We start from the raw sequence: 16,707 nt of genomic DNA, 5'->3' as shown, positions 1-16,707 counted from the left end.
TCTCGAAAGACAGAAACATGTTACATTGAAAATATTTTCAATATGGTTTAGTTTTTCTGAATGTCCCTTGAAGTGTAGGTTTCACCACAGTAGATATGGGTCTTGTATTAAGACCAGAGACTCACTGGCATTCAAGTGTAGTTTGGCAGTAAAGTGATTGATAGGAGTTTAAGTGCATTAAACGAGGCTACACTTAATAATGTAAATGATGAACGAGGATATGTGTTTCCTCTCTGATCCATATCAGCTGATCCCAATCCTTTAATGAGCATCAACACTGAAGGTAGTAAATCAACAAAGAGCTGATCCAGTCTGGGCCTGGACTTGTAAAGATAGAAGTTGTCTAGTGAAAAGTATTTAAATTTGTCATGTTTTTTTAATGTTTCTCAACAACAACACAATGTATCTGAAATGAATGGCCTATAGTAGTTTCACAGATTTATTATTTCATTTGTTGGATGCGTGCACAAAATTATTATTAGACTGTATGTATTTCTGGTCACCACACTGGTCACAGACTGTAAGTCCCAACTGGTCACAGACTGTAAGTCCACACTGGTCACAGACTGTAAGTCCACACTGTTCACATGGGTCACACTGGACACAGACTGTAAGTCCACACTGGTCACAGACTGTAAGTCCACACTGTTCACAGACTGTAAGGTCACACTGGTCACAGACTGCAAGTCCACACTGTTCACAGACTGTAAGTCCACACTGGTCACACAAGTCACAGACTGTAAATCCACACTATTCACAGACTGTAAGTCCACACTGGTCACAGACTGTAAGGTCACACTGTTCACAGACTATAAGTCCCCACTGGTCACAGACTGTAAGTCCACACTGTTCACAGACTGTAAGTCCACACTGGTCACACAAGTCACAGACTGTAAATCCACACTGTTCACAGACTGTAAGTCCACACTGGTCACAGACTGTAAGTCCACACTGTTCACAGACTGTAAGTCCACACTGGTCACACAAGTCACAGACTGTAAATCCACACTGTTCACAGACTGTAAGTCCACACTGGTCACAGACTGTAAGGTCACACTGTTCACAGACTATAAGTCCCCACTGGTCACAGAATGTAAGTCCACACTGCTCACAGACTGTAAGGTCACACTGGCCACAGACTGTAAGTCCACACTGGTCACAGCCTGTAAGTCCACACTGTTCACAGACAGTAAGTCCCCACTGCTCACAGACTGTAAGGTCACACTGGCCACAGACTGTAAGTCCACACTGTTCACAGACTGTAAGTCCCCACTGCTCACAGACTGTAAGGTCACACTGGCCACAGACTGTAAGTCCACACTGGTCACACTGTTCACAGACTGTATGTCATGGGTTTGGGGTGCAGTTCTGTTTTTGGCCTCCCGGCCTGATTATTACCTTATTGGATGCACCTGTTTCCAATTATTCCTCCCTATGCCGTGATTTCGGCCACCTGCGTCAGGCAAGGCTATTTAAGACGCTGTCTGACTTTCAGTCCTTGCTTTAGTGTCAACTTACGTTCTCATTGAGCTGCTAAGGCACTTCAGAGCCTGTTTAATAAACCTCCAACATAGGCAAAATTGGTAATGCGAACATGGGTGTTTGTTAAAGATGACAAAATTAGGGTGGAAGCATAGCATAATGCCGTGATTCCCAGTTCCTGATGATCTACCATCCTGTAGGTCCTGCAGAAATGGGGTGTGCTTTGTTGGGGATGGACTGAAAACCTACAGGATGTTAGATCTCCAGGAACAGGGTACAGCCCTGCTCTAGCTGTTGAATGAGGTGTGCTTTTTTTAGGGTTGGAGTGAAAACCTACAGGATGGTAGATCTCCTGGAACAGGAGTATCTTTGTCAGGCAGTGGATTTTAAGCCCCTGGGACTGCTCCTTCTGTGCAGTTGTTACACTATTTCCAAATTTTAAAAACCATATTAAACTGCTGGGGTGTTTTTCTAATGCTAATTATACATTTTGCTTCTAATGTAATATTAGTTAGCTGTGCCATTTAGTTAGCCAGCTAATTATATCGCAAAGTTGTTAGCATGATAAAGCTGTTAGCTTCAAGCCTCAAATGTCAAGAGTATGTTGGGTCAGTAGCACCCACTGTAGCATCTACTGTACTGACACTGACCAGCTAGCACTATTTACAAAACCAATGGAGTCACAAGACCGTAACATATTCTCATTTCCCTTTATTTTTAAGAGATTTGAAATTGACATAGCATTAAAACATCTTTTAATTGGCACATGTAATGAATAAAAAGGATTTTGGTGTATGTCTTCAGCATGGCTTACTTCAAAGGCATAGGATGAATAGTTGTTTACATTTGGGTCAGCGTAGAGACTAATAAATAGAAAGATCTTGAAAAAGGAGGGCAGCTTCCCTGTATTCATATGCAAATGTGCGTGTGTGTTCAAAGATAGATCAGGGAGCACTTTAGGCTAATATAGTGCACCTGCAAAGCTTAGGGTATCCTGAAAGGCTTTCACGTCCTCAGAGCAAAATGTCTGTCATTCAGTACGAATAAAGAAGCATTTTAAAAACATTTCTCTAAATGTTTTGTTTAAGTCTGGTTTGATGTATTCCTTTCATGGGGTCGGCACTTGCCTTGCATGAATCTGGTTTAATTAAATTTGTAGAATGTTATTAAAAAGCCGGAATAACTCAGTAGGCCTGTGCCCCTCCTTAAGGCACTCTTAGTTTTTAAGATTTTTAAATTGGACGCCTTTAACTGCCAATCCATATTATTGCAGGGTACTGCAAACCAATTGTTATTTGTAGCCATGGAATACACATTATTTCACATACATATCTGGTACGATGTCATTCTTTTTCAGCATTTATAATATCCTGATTGTGTAGTGTCTCTATAACATACACCTTTACTCTGAGAAAGATTCATATAAAGTTAAAATTACTTTGCCGTACCTTTATGTAATGCACTCGTTTGATTGACCCCTTGTAGGGAAACAGTCCATTGAGCCATAACTGCAGTGACCTCTGCTTACAATGTGAACGTCTGCTGACGTTCAATGAGTTCTAGTTTACAGTGCCATGGTCATGTCAGATATATATATATATATAGGATATATTTTTTTCTCCATATGAATTATACTTCCATTCAGTAACAAGCAAGGTGTTTACCTGAGGTAAATAATGATTAACCATTGCAGCCAAAATGTTATTTATATCACTTACATTGGATTGGGCGTTTTATTAAACATTCTTATTCAGTGCCTTACACAGCTTATATTTACACTGCAAACCAGTTACACACTGAACACTGAAACACATCCATTCATGTTCTTTGTTCAAAGCTGTGCCCTTTCTGGGATTTGAACAAGTAACGTCTGAGTAATGAGCACAGTTCCGTAGCCAAAGTGCTACACGGCCATCACCATCTGATACCATTGGAGGGAAGTGCTCAACAGTGTAGCACAGCCAGGGGGCTGCGAGTTCCACTCCCTAACCAACATAAAGTGGAAATAGCATGGATCTGTTTGAGGCAGAGCCCCCATTTTTAAAAATGACTGACGTTATGCACCAAGCACAGGAAGAGGACAGAGATGCCTCTCTCAACAGTTATGGATTGACTACTAGGCAGAACCTGGTGTGAAACTGGAAGTTTTTACCTGACCAAGGTCAAGCTATACATCCAACCATCTGTTATCAAACCAGCTTATTCCTGGTCAGGGATGCAAGGGGGCGTATCCCAGCATGCAGTGGGTGAGAGGCAGGAATACACCCTGGACTGGTCAGCAATCCATAGCAGGGCTCACATTCACTCACACATGGGCAATTCAAAGTCTACAATTAGATTTAATTTCTTTTTTGTTGTTCTTGTTGTTGTTTTTTGAAGAAGAAGAATCAGGTATTATGCATACGTACAGCCTCCAGAAACATGTAACATTATTGGAGTAACTTGGAGTATGTTTGTGCTTTAAACAACAAAACCTCACACTATAGCTGCCATTGAAAGGCCAGCCGGTTGCCAGAAACCTCAGTAATATATTTATTTACAGATAATAAAATATGCCTATTCACATACAATAGTCTGGACCGGTCAAAAACAAACATTAAAACTCAAATATAACATCCCTTTAACTACTGCCGTATTTCCCCTTTTTAAACACAAGGCTGAAAATGACATGTACAAAATGGTTACTATTCTTGAACCCCTTTTGACTACAGGCATAAACCTGACCTCTCTTGAAAGGTAGCCCTTGGGAGCTTGTTCTATTCTAGAATTATTCTAAATATTACTGAAACAAAGTAACAGTAGCTCAATGTTTTTTTCTCACCTTTTTTTAAAAATGTTTGTGGCTGTGCCTGGTGGGCTTAGAAACACAAACACAGCCACAGCCGCAACATTGGACAAATCCTGGTTCAAATTCTATGACAATACCACCAAAAATGAGCGTTCTGCTTTGTTTTGTCTGAGCTATGCTTAGGCAGGTTTCCAAAAAGTCCATTTGGAGATTCCAAAAGGACACTTGGTAACCAAAAGATATTATGCTTCTATATATTGTGTGTTATATGCTTGTGGAGTAAGTATGCTTAAAAGTAGTTCACTTTTCCAGTGCACAACATATTCAGCATGCATACTTAACTTATGGTTTGTTTATGCAGGAGAAACAATACACGCCATTAGATGCAAGCCTAACAAACTGTACACGGCTAGAAACGTAATTTCATCAGCTATAAAATCTCCCCATTGGCTGACTGTGTACTGGGAGATCGTACACTGTCCAGCTCGAGTCGTTGCTGGCGCACAATGGGTCCTATCGGCTATAGTCAGGGACTGCTTGGCCGTAGCCTATTAGTCAGAGAAGCTTGAAGGCTGACTACTCATTTTTTCAGAGACTATACAAACTGGATTTAACAACATTCAAAACGTACAACATTGATAATTCCTCAGAAGAATAGCTAAGTAAACAATGGATATTCTGTCAATGCATCTCTGAGTTGACACATTTGTTTGACTAAATATTACCGTGGATTTTGTTCGCTGGATGCTTGTTTTGTTAAAAACACCAACTTTACAGTAATTCATGTTGTCTGTGGATTTCCAAAACACATTTAAGGCGATGCACATTGTGTGACCAGGCTGACTGAAAATTTGCACTATAAAAAAACCCCACTATACCCAGCTGGAGCGACTTAAAGGTATACTACTCAGGTTTTTGTGGCCCTTCTAGACTCTGTTTGTCTCCTCCTCAACCCCACCCACACCTCTGTTGAGGATGCACCCTCGAGCGCTAGCAGCAAAATGTCAAGCAAAGAGGTGAGGTGGTCAGAGGTATAGATGCTAACAGCAATTAGGCAGTGTTATAATGATCTTTTACACGAGAGCAATATGTGAGCTCTGTAGTGCAGCTATTTGGTGTGTTTCCTCGTTCAGCATTTATCAATTCTAGACATTTCGTTAGAACTGGGATGTAAACACAGAATCATGTGTGGAATAAGTAGCAGACCATAGGTACATTATTGCTAGCTAATACACTTGTGAAGTGAATGACGTTTTCAAAAATGTATCCGTATCCAATTAAAATATTAGCCTCTTTATTTTCTCAAATATATAATAATATATGTTCATGGCAATGGATAAATGGTAGGCTACTTTATGCTAATTGTAGCTACCTTACCTGACCTGTGTTCTGTAGTTGTTCCAACGACCTTTGGTATGCAGTCCTTGTGCGTTGCTTCGGACAAAGCCGCTACCAAAAAACAGTAATGAAATACTGCATTGTTACATCCCTGAAGTATAGAGTTACAGAGAAATTAATTATTGAAATATGTCTAGTTTATTCTGCGATTTATCATCAGTGAACCCTAATTAGGACCGGGGTCTTTGTTTGTAACTTTGTACACTTTGTTAGGGAAGTTGGCTACACGTACCTAGATAGCATTTAATTCATTTCCCGATTGAAATAAATGATGGTGAATTACCAAGCTAGTTAAGTTGCAACTATAAACAGTAACAGCAGTTCCCATAGGGAGGAAGACATCTTCATGGCGGAACCTAAATATATAAAAGCTCACCAACCTCGGGCATCTAGCTGCTGCCTAACATAGCTATCTAGCTAAAAGTAAATGACTTACATGTGCGACAGAAAACAGGCCAACTCCACATCGCTTTTCATTCCCTTGGCGAACTTCAGCTGACGCCACCGATGAAAATGAATTCTAGGGTTGACTCTAGTTATTGAACAGCTTGTGTTTTTGCTTTGCTGTAGCTAGGCTTTTTAGCAGCTAAGTAGCAACAAACACTTTGCTGGATTCTGATCCCAAACCACAGGTTCTGTAGCCGCGCTCACCCCTGCCCACACAGAATGCCGTGCCCAGAAACGTCCGGAACACATTTTTGAATAAAAAATATACAGGTAAAAGTTTAAGAAATTTGTAAATTTCTGAAAGATATGCCTTAGCATGGTTATTTTTATTATGTTTTCAAGTATCGTGCATAGTCTACATTTAAACATTCATTAGGTTTTTGAGCACAAAAATGTATGTGACTTAACAGAACCTTCAAATTCACCAAAGATCTGATCAACTTCTATTGTACACGCATTACGACCAACTGATCAGCTTCAGCTGTAAACAAATTAAGACTTATAATCAGCTTCAGATGTAAGTACATTAAGACCTAGTGATCAGACTCAGTTGTAAGTGAGCACAGTTAGTGCTCTCCATGGAAACCACATTAAATTAAGTGTAATTAATGCAATAGCGCTGAAGGAAGGTCATGTGACTAGGCCCTACCTTTTTTCCCTACAACACCCAATGTAGTCCAATGCACCATAACTCTATGACTTTATTAGGTGCAGCCGAGATATCCACAAATTAGCCGCGAGTGTAAATATATGGGCATATTAGAGATGATGGCTTTTGCTTCAGTGTGTTGTACAGATGACTAAGGTGGAATGGCTGTGTACAAAAACAGCCTCTTCAAATCTGGAATGTCTAATTCTGAGAATCTCTTGTTCCAGTGACAGACACCCATCCATTTCACAAAGGCCTGTTTAAAACACTGGAAAGAATTAGTATTATGAAGTTAGAAATTCAGAAATGCTTTCATTAGGAATACATGGAAATCACTTGCTCTTTCTTGACATTAAATGTATCCTGGACCCTTGGGAATTGTGTAAATCATTTGAACCATTTCAGATGACCAAATATCTGGAAGCAAAGCAGTGACGTGAAGCATTGTACAACCTTGGTCGAAGATCCACAGTGGGTTCAAAGAGCCATCTAGTGGCACTTAACAGTACTGCACCATTTTAGTGGAAAGTGTGGCCATGAGCAGGGAGGTACTATTCAAACCTGCGCTGCTTTAACTCTTTTCATGGTTCCCTATAGAAATAACCACCATGACCACAGACTGCCAGCACTTAAAAACATTTACTTCTGTACTTTTCTGCGTTTCACTTAAACCACCTCAACAAACAGCCATTTCATCACCAGGACACAAAGTGTCATTGATACAAGGTAGCATCTGGGCTAATAGCTCCCCCTTGTGGAGAATCTTCAGCCTGTTAAATGTCAGTGACTGACTGACTGACTGACCGACTGACTGACTGACCGACTGACTGACTGACCGACTGACTGACTGAGTTACAAGTCAGGACCATGAGGTTCTTCAAATGTTCAAAAAAAAGCTACAAAAAAATATGATTGCAATGTAATGTTCATGTAATTTTAAATTTAACATATTTTTGTTGTGTTGATAAATGTACCAGTTATTTCTGTTAAATGAAAAAAAGCAGCAAAAAAACAAAAAACAAACAAAGAAAAATTTCAAGAAGAATCATACAGCGCTTTACTTAAACAGTTTTAAACAAATTGTGTCTCTCTGCAGGGGTACATCCCTGCTGTAGGCTGGCCCATGGGCCCCAGGGTCCCCCAGGAAGAGTCCCTCCTAGCCTGGGGGCCACGACAGCAGCTTCTCATCCTTAATCACTGCAACACACAACAGCACCAACACACACTGCTCATACTGTGCCTAATAAATCAACACACACTGCTCACACTGTGCCCAATAAATCAACACCAACACACACTGCTCACTCTGTGCCTAATAAATCAACATCAACACACACTGCTCACACTGTGCCTAATAAATCAACATCAACACACACTGCTCATACTGTGCCTAATAAATCAACACCAACACACACTGCTCACACTGTGCCCAATAAATCAACACCAACACACAGTGCTCACTCTGTGCCTAATAAATCAACATCAACACACACTGCTCACACTGTGCCTAATAAATCAACATCAACACACACTGCTCACTCTGTGCCTAATAAATCAACATCAACACACACTGCTCACACTGTGCCTAATAAATCAACATCAACACACACTGCTCATACTGTGCCTAATAAATCAACACACACTGCTCATACTGTGCCTAATAAATCAACATCAACACACACTGCTCACACTGTGCCCAATAAATCAACACCAACACACACTGCGCCTAATAAATCAACACCAACACACACTGCTCACACTGTGCCTAATAAATCAACAAGGATGTGTGATTCTCAGTTTCTTATTCAAGGCTATTGGTCATGCGCTCATAGTCTCCTCATACCTGCTCCAGATCCATCCAGAAAACCTTTTAACTTCATATTTTGGCCAACAAGAGGAAGAGCTTGAGGAGCTGTGTGAAAAGACAAATAAACTTCATCAGAAAATAAGAATTCACTTTTCACTTTGTAGAAAACTGTAGGATGTGTACATTATAGGGAAAAGACAGAGAAAATGTGGAATTTACATTTGTATGATTGTCCTGTGCATCCTCATCCTCAGCTGCATTGAATCTTGGGATAGCGGTCTGTGAATAGCCAGGGTTTGAAGCGGCGCTTTGGTGACAGATGTTTCAGAATGCCAGGTACTGAGCGACAGAACAACACTGGTGTTATTAAGGCCTTGTCCTTACGCACTGGGCATTTACTTCTGTATGATGTGATGCTACACTAACCTGTGCCAGCAGAGCCCTGGCGGTCATGGATATAAACTGTATCAGCCGCTAAAGGGAAGTGTGGTGTGGGTGTGGCCTGCCTGTGTGGGCACTGAACTATAGGACCTGTACCACCCCCATCTGCCACAAGCAGCCTGCATGCAGGGCCAACTTTCATACGCACAGAGACCCAGCCTAACCTGTGCATTGCTCACACGCTCATGACACTTCAGGCTTTGTGCAGTGATGAGAAATAAAATGACATGTAGAACCACTGTGAGACACTGTAGGTGATGGGAGTTTGATTATTGACAAAGTCTGCTGCTTGTTTACCCTCTCATCCTGTTAAGTTACGTCTGCCACTCTGGATTTGCTCATATCTACTGATACTGTTTCATCTTCTGCCAGTCATGATGTCATCATTCCATTGCTGGCCACTGTGAAGCCTCTCTGTAATCAGACACACATGACAGGTGGTGCTAACCTGCACAGACTCACCTGACAAACATCTGTGTACCGTTAAGACATCCTCTTCAGACACTTATGCAGCTAACTAGCGAGTCAAAAGCTAATCCAACCCTCTCACACTTTCATGAGGGAAATTCATGATCAGCACACTAATCTGGTATCTATGCAGTTGTATCGGGCCCAAGCGCTTGATGTTTATCCAGTAAACGCAATAGGTTGGATGCAGTACTCTCAGACGTTGCCTGGTCAAACAGCGCTGTTAACTGCGGTGCATTAAAGGCTAATGACCATCACCAGGGTAACTGAAATGAAATGGCCGATATTAAAGTGATGTGTTATTAAATATGAACAGCGAGCGGCACGGTCGTGCTGCAGGGATGCTCACCAGGACCAAGTGTGAGTCCTGGCTTCCATTTCACAGTATCCTTTCAGTATCCATCCAGTATTCCACAGGTGTCTGTTGCAATCCTGAAAGACATATTTTTAAATGTTTGGTTTCTGAGAACACACAAGGAAAAGCCATAAATGCCAACACTCCCGTCACTGTCTCCTGTACAACAAAGCAGCACACAGGCCTGCTTGTGTGGCTGTATTTTACTCCCAATATGATAGAATATGTCTGTTATGTTAACTTCCAGAATTTTACCTGCAACATGAAATGAAAAGCTCTCCCACTTTTTTCAAACTTTTGTAGCAATCCTTCTTTCAGTTTTTTTTTTTTTTTGTGGTTTTTTTTTCTTTTTTTTTTTGCGCTGAAGGAATTTTGCTGGCTGATTCTTCTTGCTGAAGGGAAGATCCAAAACAGACAGAAACAGACAGACAAACAAGACAGACAGACACAGGACAGGCAGGTAGGCAATATCTAGACAGAAAAGACAGACGGACACACAGACAGACATTTAAACATGTAAAATCTCAGGTGGTCTCCACAGAAACGCAGCAGCAGCAGCTGCGTTTCAGGGCCTTCCACAAGTGACCGAAGAAGCGCCTGATTCCTTTTTTCTGCTTCTTTGCCTCTATAAAAGGCGAGAGAGAGAGAGAGAGAGAGAGAGAGAGAGAGAGAGAGAGAGAGAGAGAGAGAGAGAGAGAGAGAGAGAGAGAGAGAGAGAGAGAGAGAGAGAGAGAGAGAGAGAGAGAGAGAGAGAGAGAGAGAGAGAGAGAGAGAGAGAGAGAGAGAGAGAGAGAGAGAGACTCCGTTCAGCACAGCCTCTGTGGGTGTCTCTGTGCTGGGAGATGCTCTTTAATTGTGATTATTTAGCTACTGGATGCAAAAGGAAAAGAGCATTTTCAGGATTGTCCTCCCAGCGCACATTATCAGTGACTCACTGTGTGGAAGGCCCAGGAGTTTATCCCCCGCTGCTGTTTCCAGGGGAACTGGGATCTGCATGTCAAACTGCAATCACACAGACATCTCATTAAGCACCTTTTTGGAACATCTCAACTATGCTAACACACTTGTTTACACAAATTATTCTATTGAAACAACTTTTCATGAAATATGAAATGACCAATCAAGTCAATCAAGTTGCCAGTCAAGTCCTGATGACATCACAGATTGTAAGACTTGCTGAGTAAGGTGCTGAATGAGTGGGAGGAGCTTATCATGCAGGACTTACTCCATCCTGCTTTTTTCTCTCCTCTGCCAGAGGTTCTTCAGTCATAGTGATCTCCTCCAGCGCTGCCATTTCAACCTCAGTTTGCAGTGGTGATGTCATAGCCGCCTCACTTTCAGCCAGGGATATAGTCTTTTGGGAGTCCATTTCCTCCCGGGATGTCTTTTGGGAGTTCATTTCCTCCCAAGGCGTCTGTTGGGAGTCCATTTTCTCCTGAAATGTCTTTTCCTCCAGGGATGTCTTTTCCTCCAGTGGAGTCTTTTGGGAGTCCATTTCCTCCCAGGATGTCTTTTGGGAGTCCATTTCCTCCCAGGATGTCTTTTGGTAGTCCATTTCCTCCAGGAATGTTTTTTGTGAGCCCATTTCCTCACAGGATGTCTTTTGGGATTCCACTACCTCCCGAGATGTCTTTTGGGAGTCCACTTCCTCCCGAGATGTCTTTTCCTCCTGTGATGTCTTTTCCTCCAGTGGAGTGTTTTGGGAGTCAATTTCCTCCCAGTATGTCTTTTGGGAGTCCATTTCCTCACAGGACATCTGTTGGGAGTCAATTTCCTCCCGGGATGTCTCTTCCTCCAGTGATGTCTTTTCCTCCAGTGGAGTCTTTTGGGAGTCCATTTCCTTCCGGAATGTCTTTTCCACCAGGGATGTTTTTTGTGAGTCCTCCAGCAATGTTTTCTGTGAGTCCATTTCCTCCCAGGATGTCTCTTCCTCCAGTGATGTCTTTTCCTCCAGTGGAGTCTTTTGGGAGTCAATTTCCTCCCAGTATGTCTTTTGGGAGTCCATTTCCTCACAGGACATCTGTTGGGAGTCAATTTCCTCCCGGGATGTCTCTTCCTCCAGTGATGTCTTTTCCTCCAGTGGAGTCTTTTGGGAGTCCATTTCCTTCCGGAATGTCTTTTCCACCAGGGATGTTTTTTGTGAGTCCTCCAGCAATGTTTTTTGGGAGTCCATTTTCTCCAGGGATGTTTTTTGTGAGTCCATTTCCTCCGGGGATGTCTTTTCCTCCAGTGGAGTCTTTTGGGAGTCAGTTTCCTCCCAGGATGTCTTTTGGGAGTCAGTTTCCTCCCAGGATGTCTTTTGGGAGTCCATTTCCTCCCTGGACATCTGTTGGTAGTCCATTTCCTCCGGGGATGTCTTTTCCTCCAGTGGAGTCTTTTGGGGGTCAATTACCTCACAGGATATCTTCTGGGAGTCCATTTCCTCACAGGATATTTTTTGGGAGTCCACTTCCTCCCGAGATGTCTTTTGGGAGTCCACTTCCTCCAGTGATGTCTTTTCCTCCAGTGGAGTCTTTTGGGAGTCCATTTCCTCCAGTGGAGTCTTTTGGGAGTCAGTTTCCTCCAGTGTAGTCTTGTGTGCATCTGTCTTCACCAGAGATGTTGCTGGTGTCTCAGTTTGCATTGCAGTGTCCACAGGATCTGATGCTGCAGGAATCTGCCCCTCTTCCTCGGGCGTGGCAGGGCCGGCGTTCAGGGCTGTATCAGCAGCCGTGAGAAGGGCCTTGGCGATGGCGGTGGCGATGGCGGAGGTGACCGCGGCGCTGTTCCCTCTCAGGGCGGCCTGCAGGGCCCCAGGTGACCCGGTCTGCTCCAGCAGGGCCTTGTGGAGCACCCCCATCATGCTGGGCCTGGCCCACCTCCAGCACTGCGCCCCGAAAGCTCGCTCCTCCGCCCATCCCGCTGCGCGCAGGTCTTTGTGCACACAAACGGCCACGCCCACCGCCACCTCGCTGAAGGCCCTGCTCGACGCTCTGTGATTGGCTGGCTCCATGACGGCGCCGAGCAGGCCAGTGACGGTGTCCCCCACCACCGCTGACAGGGTGTGCGGGGTGCGGGCGAGCGGGTGTGCCAGAGCCTCTGCCAGCTCTCGCAATGCCCGACGCGCGACCAAGCGGGCATCAAAATACCACCTGGAGTACCTCTCTGCAGCCGCTGCTTTCTCCAGAGCTGCAGACTCCCTGCAGAGAGAAAAAGCTTCATTAGTGTCTGAAGCTCTTCCAGCCTTGAGACAGATGCACTCTGATGAGGGAGAGAGAGAGACGTACAGGTCAGCGAGAGCGGCACGCTGGGTATCCTGGGCGCTCATCGGAGGTGCTTCTGAGCTGCTGGGACTCATTCCCAGTTCTCTGCCCATGTCCTGCAGCTTTAGCCTCATGTTCACCTCCCAGACCTGAGCACAGCACAAGGAAAACATCACTGACAGACACATTACATCTACTGACAACACATGGTACATCTCCTGACAGGCACATTATGAACTGACAGACCCATTAAATCTACGGACACACATTACATCTACTGATAGACTCATTACAACTACTGACAGACCCATTACATCTACTGACACACACATAACATCTACTGACAAGACCCATTGTATTCACTGAAAAACCCATTACAGTTTCCTAATAGACACATTACATCTACTGACAGGCCCATTAAATCTACTGACATGTCCTGACAGACCCTTTACATCTGACAGAGTCATTACCCACTAACTTGCCCATTACTGATAGGCCCATTACATCTACTATCAGACACATTACAACACTGACAGACCCATTATTGACAGTTCATGCAATGGTGATAAAATTTTATAAGCCAAACCATGACAGTTGCAAAAAGTCAAACCATGACAGTTGCAATTACAGATATAGGGACTGAGCAGAATGCAATTAGCCACTTGGCAGTAACCACTAATTGTACCTCACACAGTTTGCTAATAAAAGTGTTCCTGCTTCATAGCATCCTTCTCCTCTCTGGACGTTACACTGCTGACATCACTAGGGGGTTTCTGTGCAGCAGGACTGTCTGAGCCAGAGGCCAGCAGTAGATACTGGGGCTGCTGATTCTGAATGAGTAACTAAAGGCAGCATAGTGGCCCTGAGCCGTCCCTACCAGGTGAATGAGGCCATCTTGCTGCTCACAGTTGTCCGTCTGAAATCTGCCCACAAACAACACAACAGTGTCACTCTACTTCACATTTATACCACTATACATTATTATGCTTATACACTGATTTTCAATAAAGGCTTGACTTCTGGAGTAATTCTGGATGTGATCATGAATCAGCTAAGTCAATAATTATTGCTGTGTTTATTTTAACAAGGCGCACACATCAGATCTCTTCCGTATTAATGACCTTCATGATTCACACTGATATCAAGCATCGGTGCTCTGACAATTACACCTGTCAGTAATACTGGGACCTGGTAGCTTTACACACCTCTCCCTAAGGATGTTTTGTCCATCCGAGATTATCCAGTCTTTAATGTCCCCACAGGTGATGTAGGTGGGGACTTGGCCCTTTCCTTTGAAGGACAGGAAGTGCTGAAGTATCCCTTTCTGCAAAATATTATCATCTGTGAGTTCAGCAAACCAGGACTAGTGAGTGAGCAGACAAATGTTGTGTTGTGATGGTGTGTAAAATATGTGCATGATTCATGCAAGATGTGATATTGTGTAAACTTATGTCTAAAGTGTGTGAAATAGGCAAGTGGTTAATGCCTGACTGTGCTGCTGAACTCATCTGAAACATTTTGTAATTGTTAATTATTTGTGTGAATTATTTAATTGTAATAATTATTATTTAATTATTATTATAATTAAATACAACTAATTGTATTTAATATTTAATCTTAAATGAGAATAAAAAAAACCATTTGCTTAATTTATTGCTCTAATGAACATTAATAATGATACTAATGGCTGCAATACTGCTCTCTCAAAGAATAATCTCTCTTACCTGCTCTTCATATTTGGTCCTACTCCAGCAGAGTATTGTTGTTGCTACATACTCCACAGAGCCATGTAAAACACCATAATCCTTCAGTGGAAAAATAAAATATTAGTTTTATTAATTTATTTTCTTGTTTTTTTTTTTTTTGTTTTGTTTTTTTTTTTATTCAAAGCAGCGTGTATTTTTGCAATTAAAGACAGGCATCACATACACAGCATGAGAGATTCACGGACAAAAAAGAACTTCACGAATGCAAAGAACAACTACATCAGTTTTACACAGAAACATAACAAAAACACCAATGTAGTTATAGATAGCTTAAAACAGTTATTAGCTATTCAGTTATAGATAGCTTTAAAACAGTTATGTGGGAATTCAGTAATTAAACTGACGATTATGACTGAAGATCATAATCAAAATTTGAGAAAAATATAATGGAACTACATCACGAAATATCAATAGCGATTAGTTGGGCAGTTGGGAGTGAATTCCAGATATGCTAATTGGGCTTGTTTGGTAATGCATTTAGGCACAGTGCACAGTGGGTACTCTTATGGAGTATTCCTGTGGAGAAAAATAAATAGTACGCATTTAAACTTTCACCGCCTCAATTCAAACTCAAGAGTCTCTTATAAATCTATAACAACTGGTCTGTCGCAATTTATAGGTCCATTTATCATTAACAGCCTAAACTGCAGTAGCACACTCGGACAAGCGATTGTAAATGGTTTTAAGACATCACTAAAATATTTAAAATCAGTATGCTTTGTTCTGATCGTTCAGCAAAAATAGCTACCGTCTAAATTTAAAAAGCAAGGAAATTGGTCACTAGAAATAACGGATTACAGCCTACCTTACGGATTTTGGTTTCAATGTTTGTCTTGGAAACAATATCCATGCTAATCCATGTTGGTTTAAGAACGATAAAGATTATAAGTCAATTCATAAACCACTGGTCGGTACCTTTGCAATTTGCCTCAATTTAAATAATACCGAGAAACACCTGGAATGACCTCCGCTGTGATGTCACGTTATTCTATTGTGAGGTCATAAAATCCAGAACTCTAGAGCAGCATTCCTATTGTTTATCGGTTTTGCATGATCATTAGTTTGCTTGCTTTTATCGTATTTATTTTAATCCCCCCAACAAATCCAATTTAAATGAATGGCGGAATGTTCACCCTTGTGATGTCACAATGCTGTCTTCTAGCAGCTGTACTCTGGTTTCTGCAGCTGATGACGTACCACTACACGCGAGCAGCGTCATGTAGACAAATGTCCACAAAAACACGTCAGTATCGATATGTCATTAATTAAAACTTGCTAAACCTAAGCCTGCCGTTAAAAAGTATAGATATCAAAATGAGACAAAATGAGAACTTGCACTTATTGTACGTTGCTTTGAATAAAAGCGTCTGCCAAATAAATGTAATGTAATGTAAAGTTACAGCAAACAATATTTGGCTATCACAGCTCACAGAAATTCATCTTTATTCGAAAGCAATGTTTCCTAATGTTTCCTAAATTAGTTGACGTATCCTGGTTCTGTATTTTCCATCTCACTATCTGAAGAAAATGTGGTAAAGATGGAAATAATTATTTTATTGATTTTTGCATTTTCGTACAGTGCAGTCCGTTTTTGCACAATTTTTGTTTAGGCTCTGCACTCAATCACATTGGATTTGAATTGTAACACTGAATATGTAAAGTGCAGACTGTTGGCTTTAATTTGAGGGTATTTAAATCCATATTTGGTGATCCCTGTAGGAATTACAGCCCTGTTCGTATACACCCATTTAAGGGATCAAAAGTAATTGGACAATTGGCTGCTCAGCTGTTTCTTGGCTAGCTGTGTTGCATCATTAGTTCAGGCAAAATAACGCTCACAAGTCTACAGTTGATTCAAGGTGCG

The 16,707-nt window shown here is 42.0% G+C and overlaps 1 protein-coding gene and 1 long non-coding RNA gene across 2 annotated transcripts; both read right to left on the bottom strand.

Annotated features, from left to right (window-relative positions):
* Positions 1 to 7,793: 7,793 nt before the first annotated feature.
* Positions 7,794 to 10,150, bottom strand: LOC118211735. The gene is made up of 6 exons (XR_004762075.1): positions 10,091 to 10,150; positions 9,830 to 9,912; positions 9,310 to 9,426; positions 8,791 to 8,910; positions 8,608 to 8,676; positions 7,794 to 7,961 (listed from the first exon to the last, which is right to left on the bottom strand). It is a non-coding gene; the product is annotated as an uncharacterized LOC118211735 (long non-coding RNA).
* Positions 10,151 to 10,165: 15 nt separating this feature from the next.
* On the bottom strand, positions 10,166 to 13,266 carry LOC118211346. Its single transcript, XM_035388498.1, has 4 exons — positions 13,102 to 13,266; positions 11,061 to 13,014; positions 10,771 to 10,837; positions 10,166 to 10,460 (listed from the first exon to the last, which is right to left on the bottom strand). The coding sequence occupies exons 1-4, from the start codon at positions 13,263 to 13,265 to the stop codon at positions 10,360 to 10,362; spliced, it is 2,286 nt and encodes a 761-aa protein (XP_035244389.1). The 5' UTR covers position 13,266; the 3' UTR covers positions 10,166 to 10,359.
* Positions 13,267 to 16,707: the final 3,441 nt, after the last annotated feature.

The sequence above is a fragment of the Anguilla anguilla genome, chromosome 13, assembly GCF_013347855.1.
Source record: "Anguilla anguilla isolate fAngAng1 chromosome 13, fAngAng1.pri, whole genome shotgun sequence".
NCBI lineage: Eukaryota > Metazoa > Chordata > Actinopteri > Anguilliformes > Anguillidae > Anguilla > Anguilla anguilla.
This window is presented reverse-complemented; position numbering and strand designations above follow the sequence as displayed.

What these genes read in the sequence shown, in the direction of transcription:
- LOC118211346 (XM_035388498.1), bottom strand. Translation starts at nt 13,265, where the DNA reads ATGTGTCTGTCAGTGATGTTTTCCTTGTGCTGTGCTCAGGTCTGGGAG. An exon ending in AGAGAAAAAAGCAGGATGGA is followed by an intron (nt 10,838 to 11,060) that starts GTAAGTCCTGCA and finishes GTGTGATTGCAG; the next exon opens with TTTGACATGCAGATCCCAGT. An exon ending in ACTCCTGGGCCTTCCACACA is followed by an intron (nt 10,461 to 10,770) that starts GTGAGTCACTGA and finishes CGCCTTTTATAG; the next exon opens with AGGCAAAGAAGCAGAAAAAA.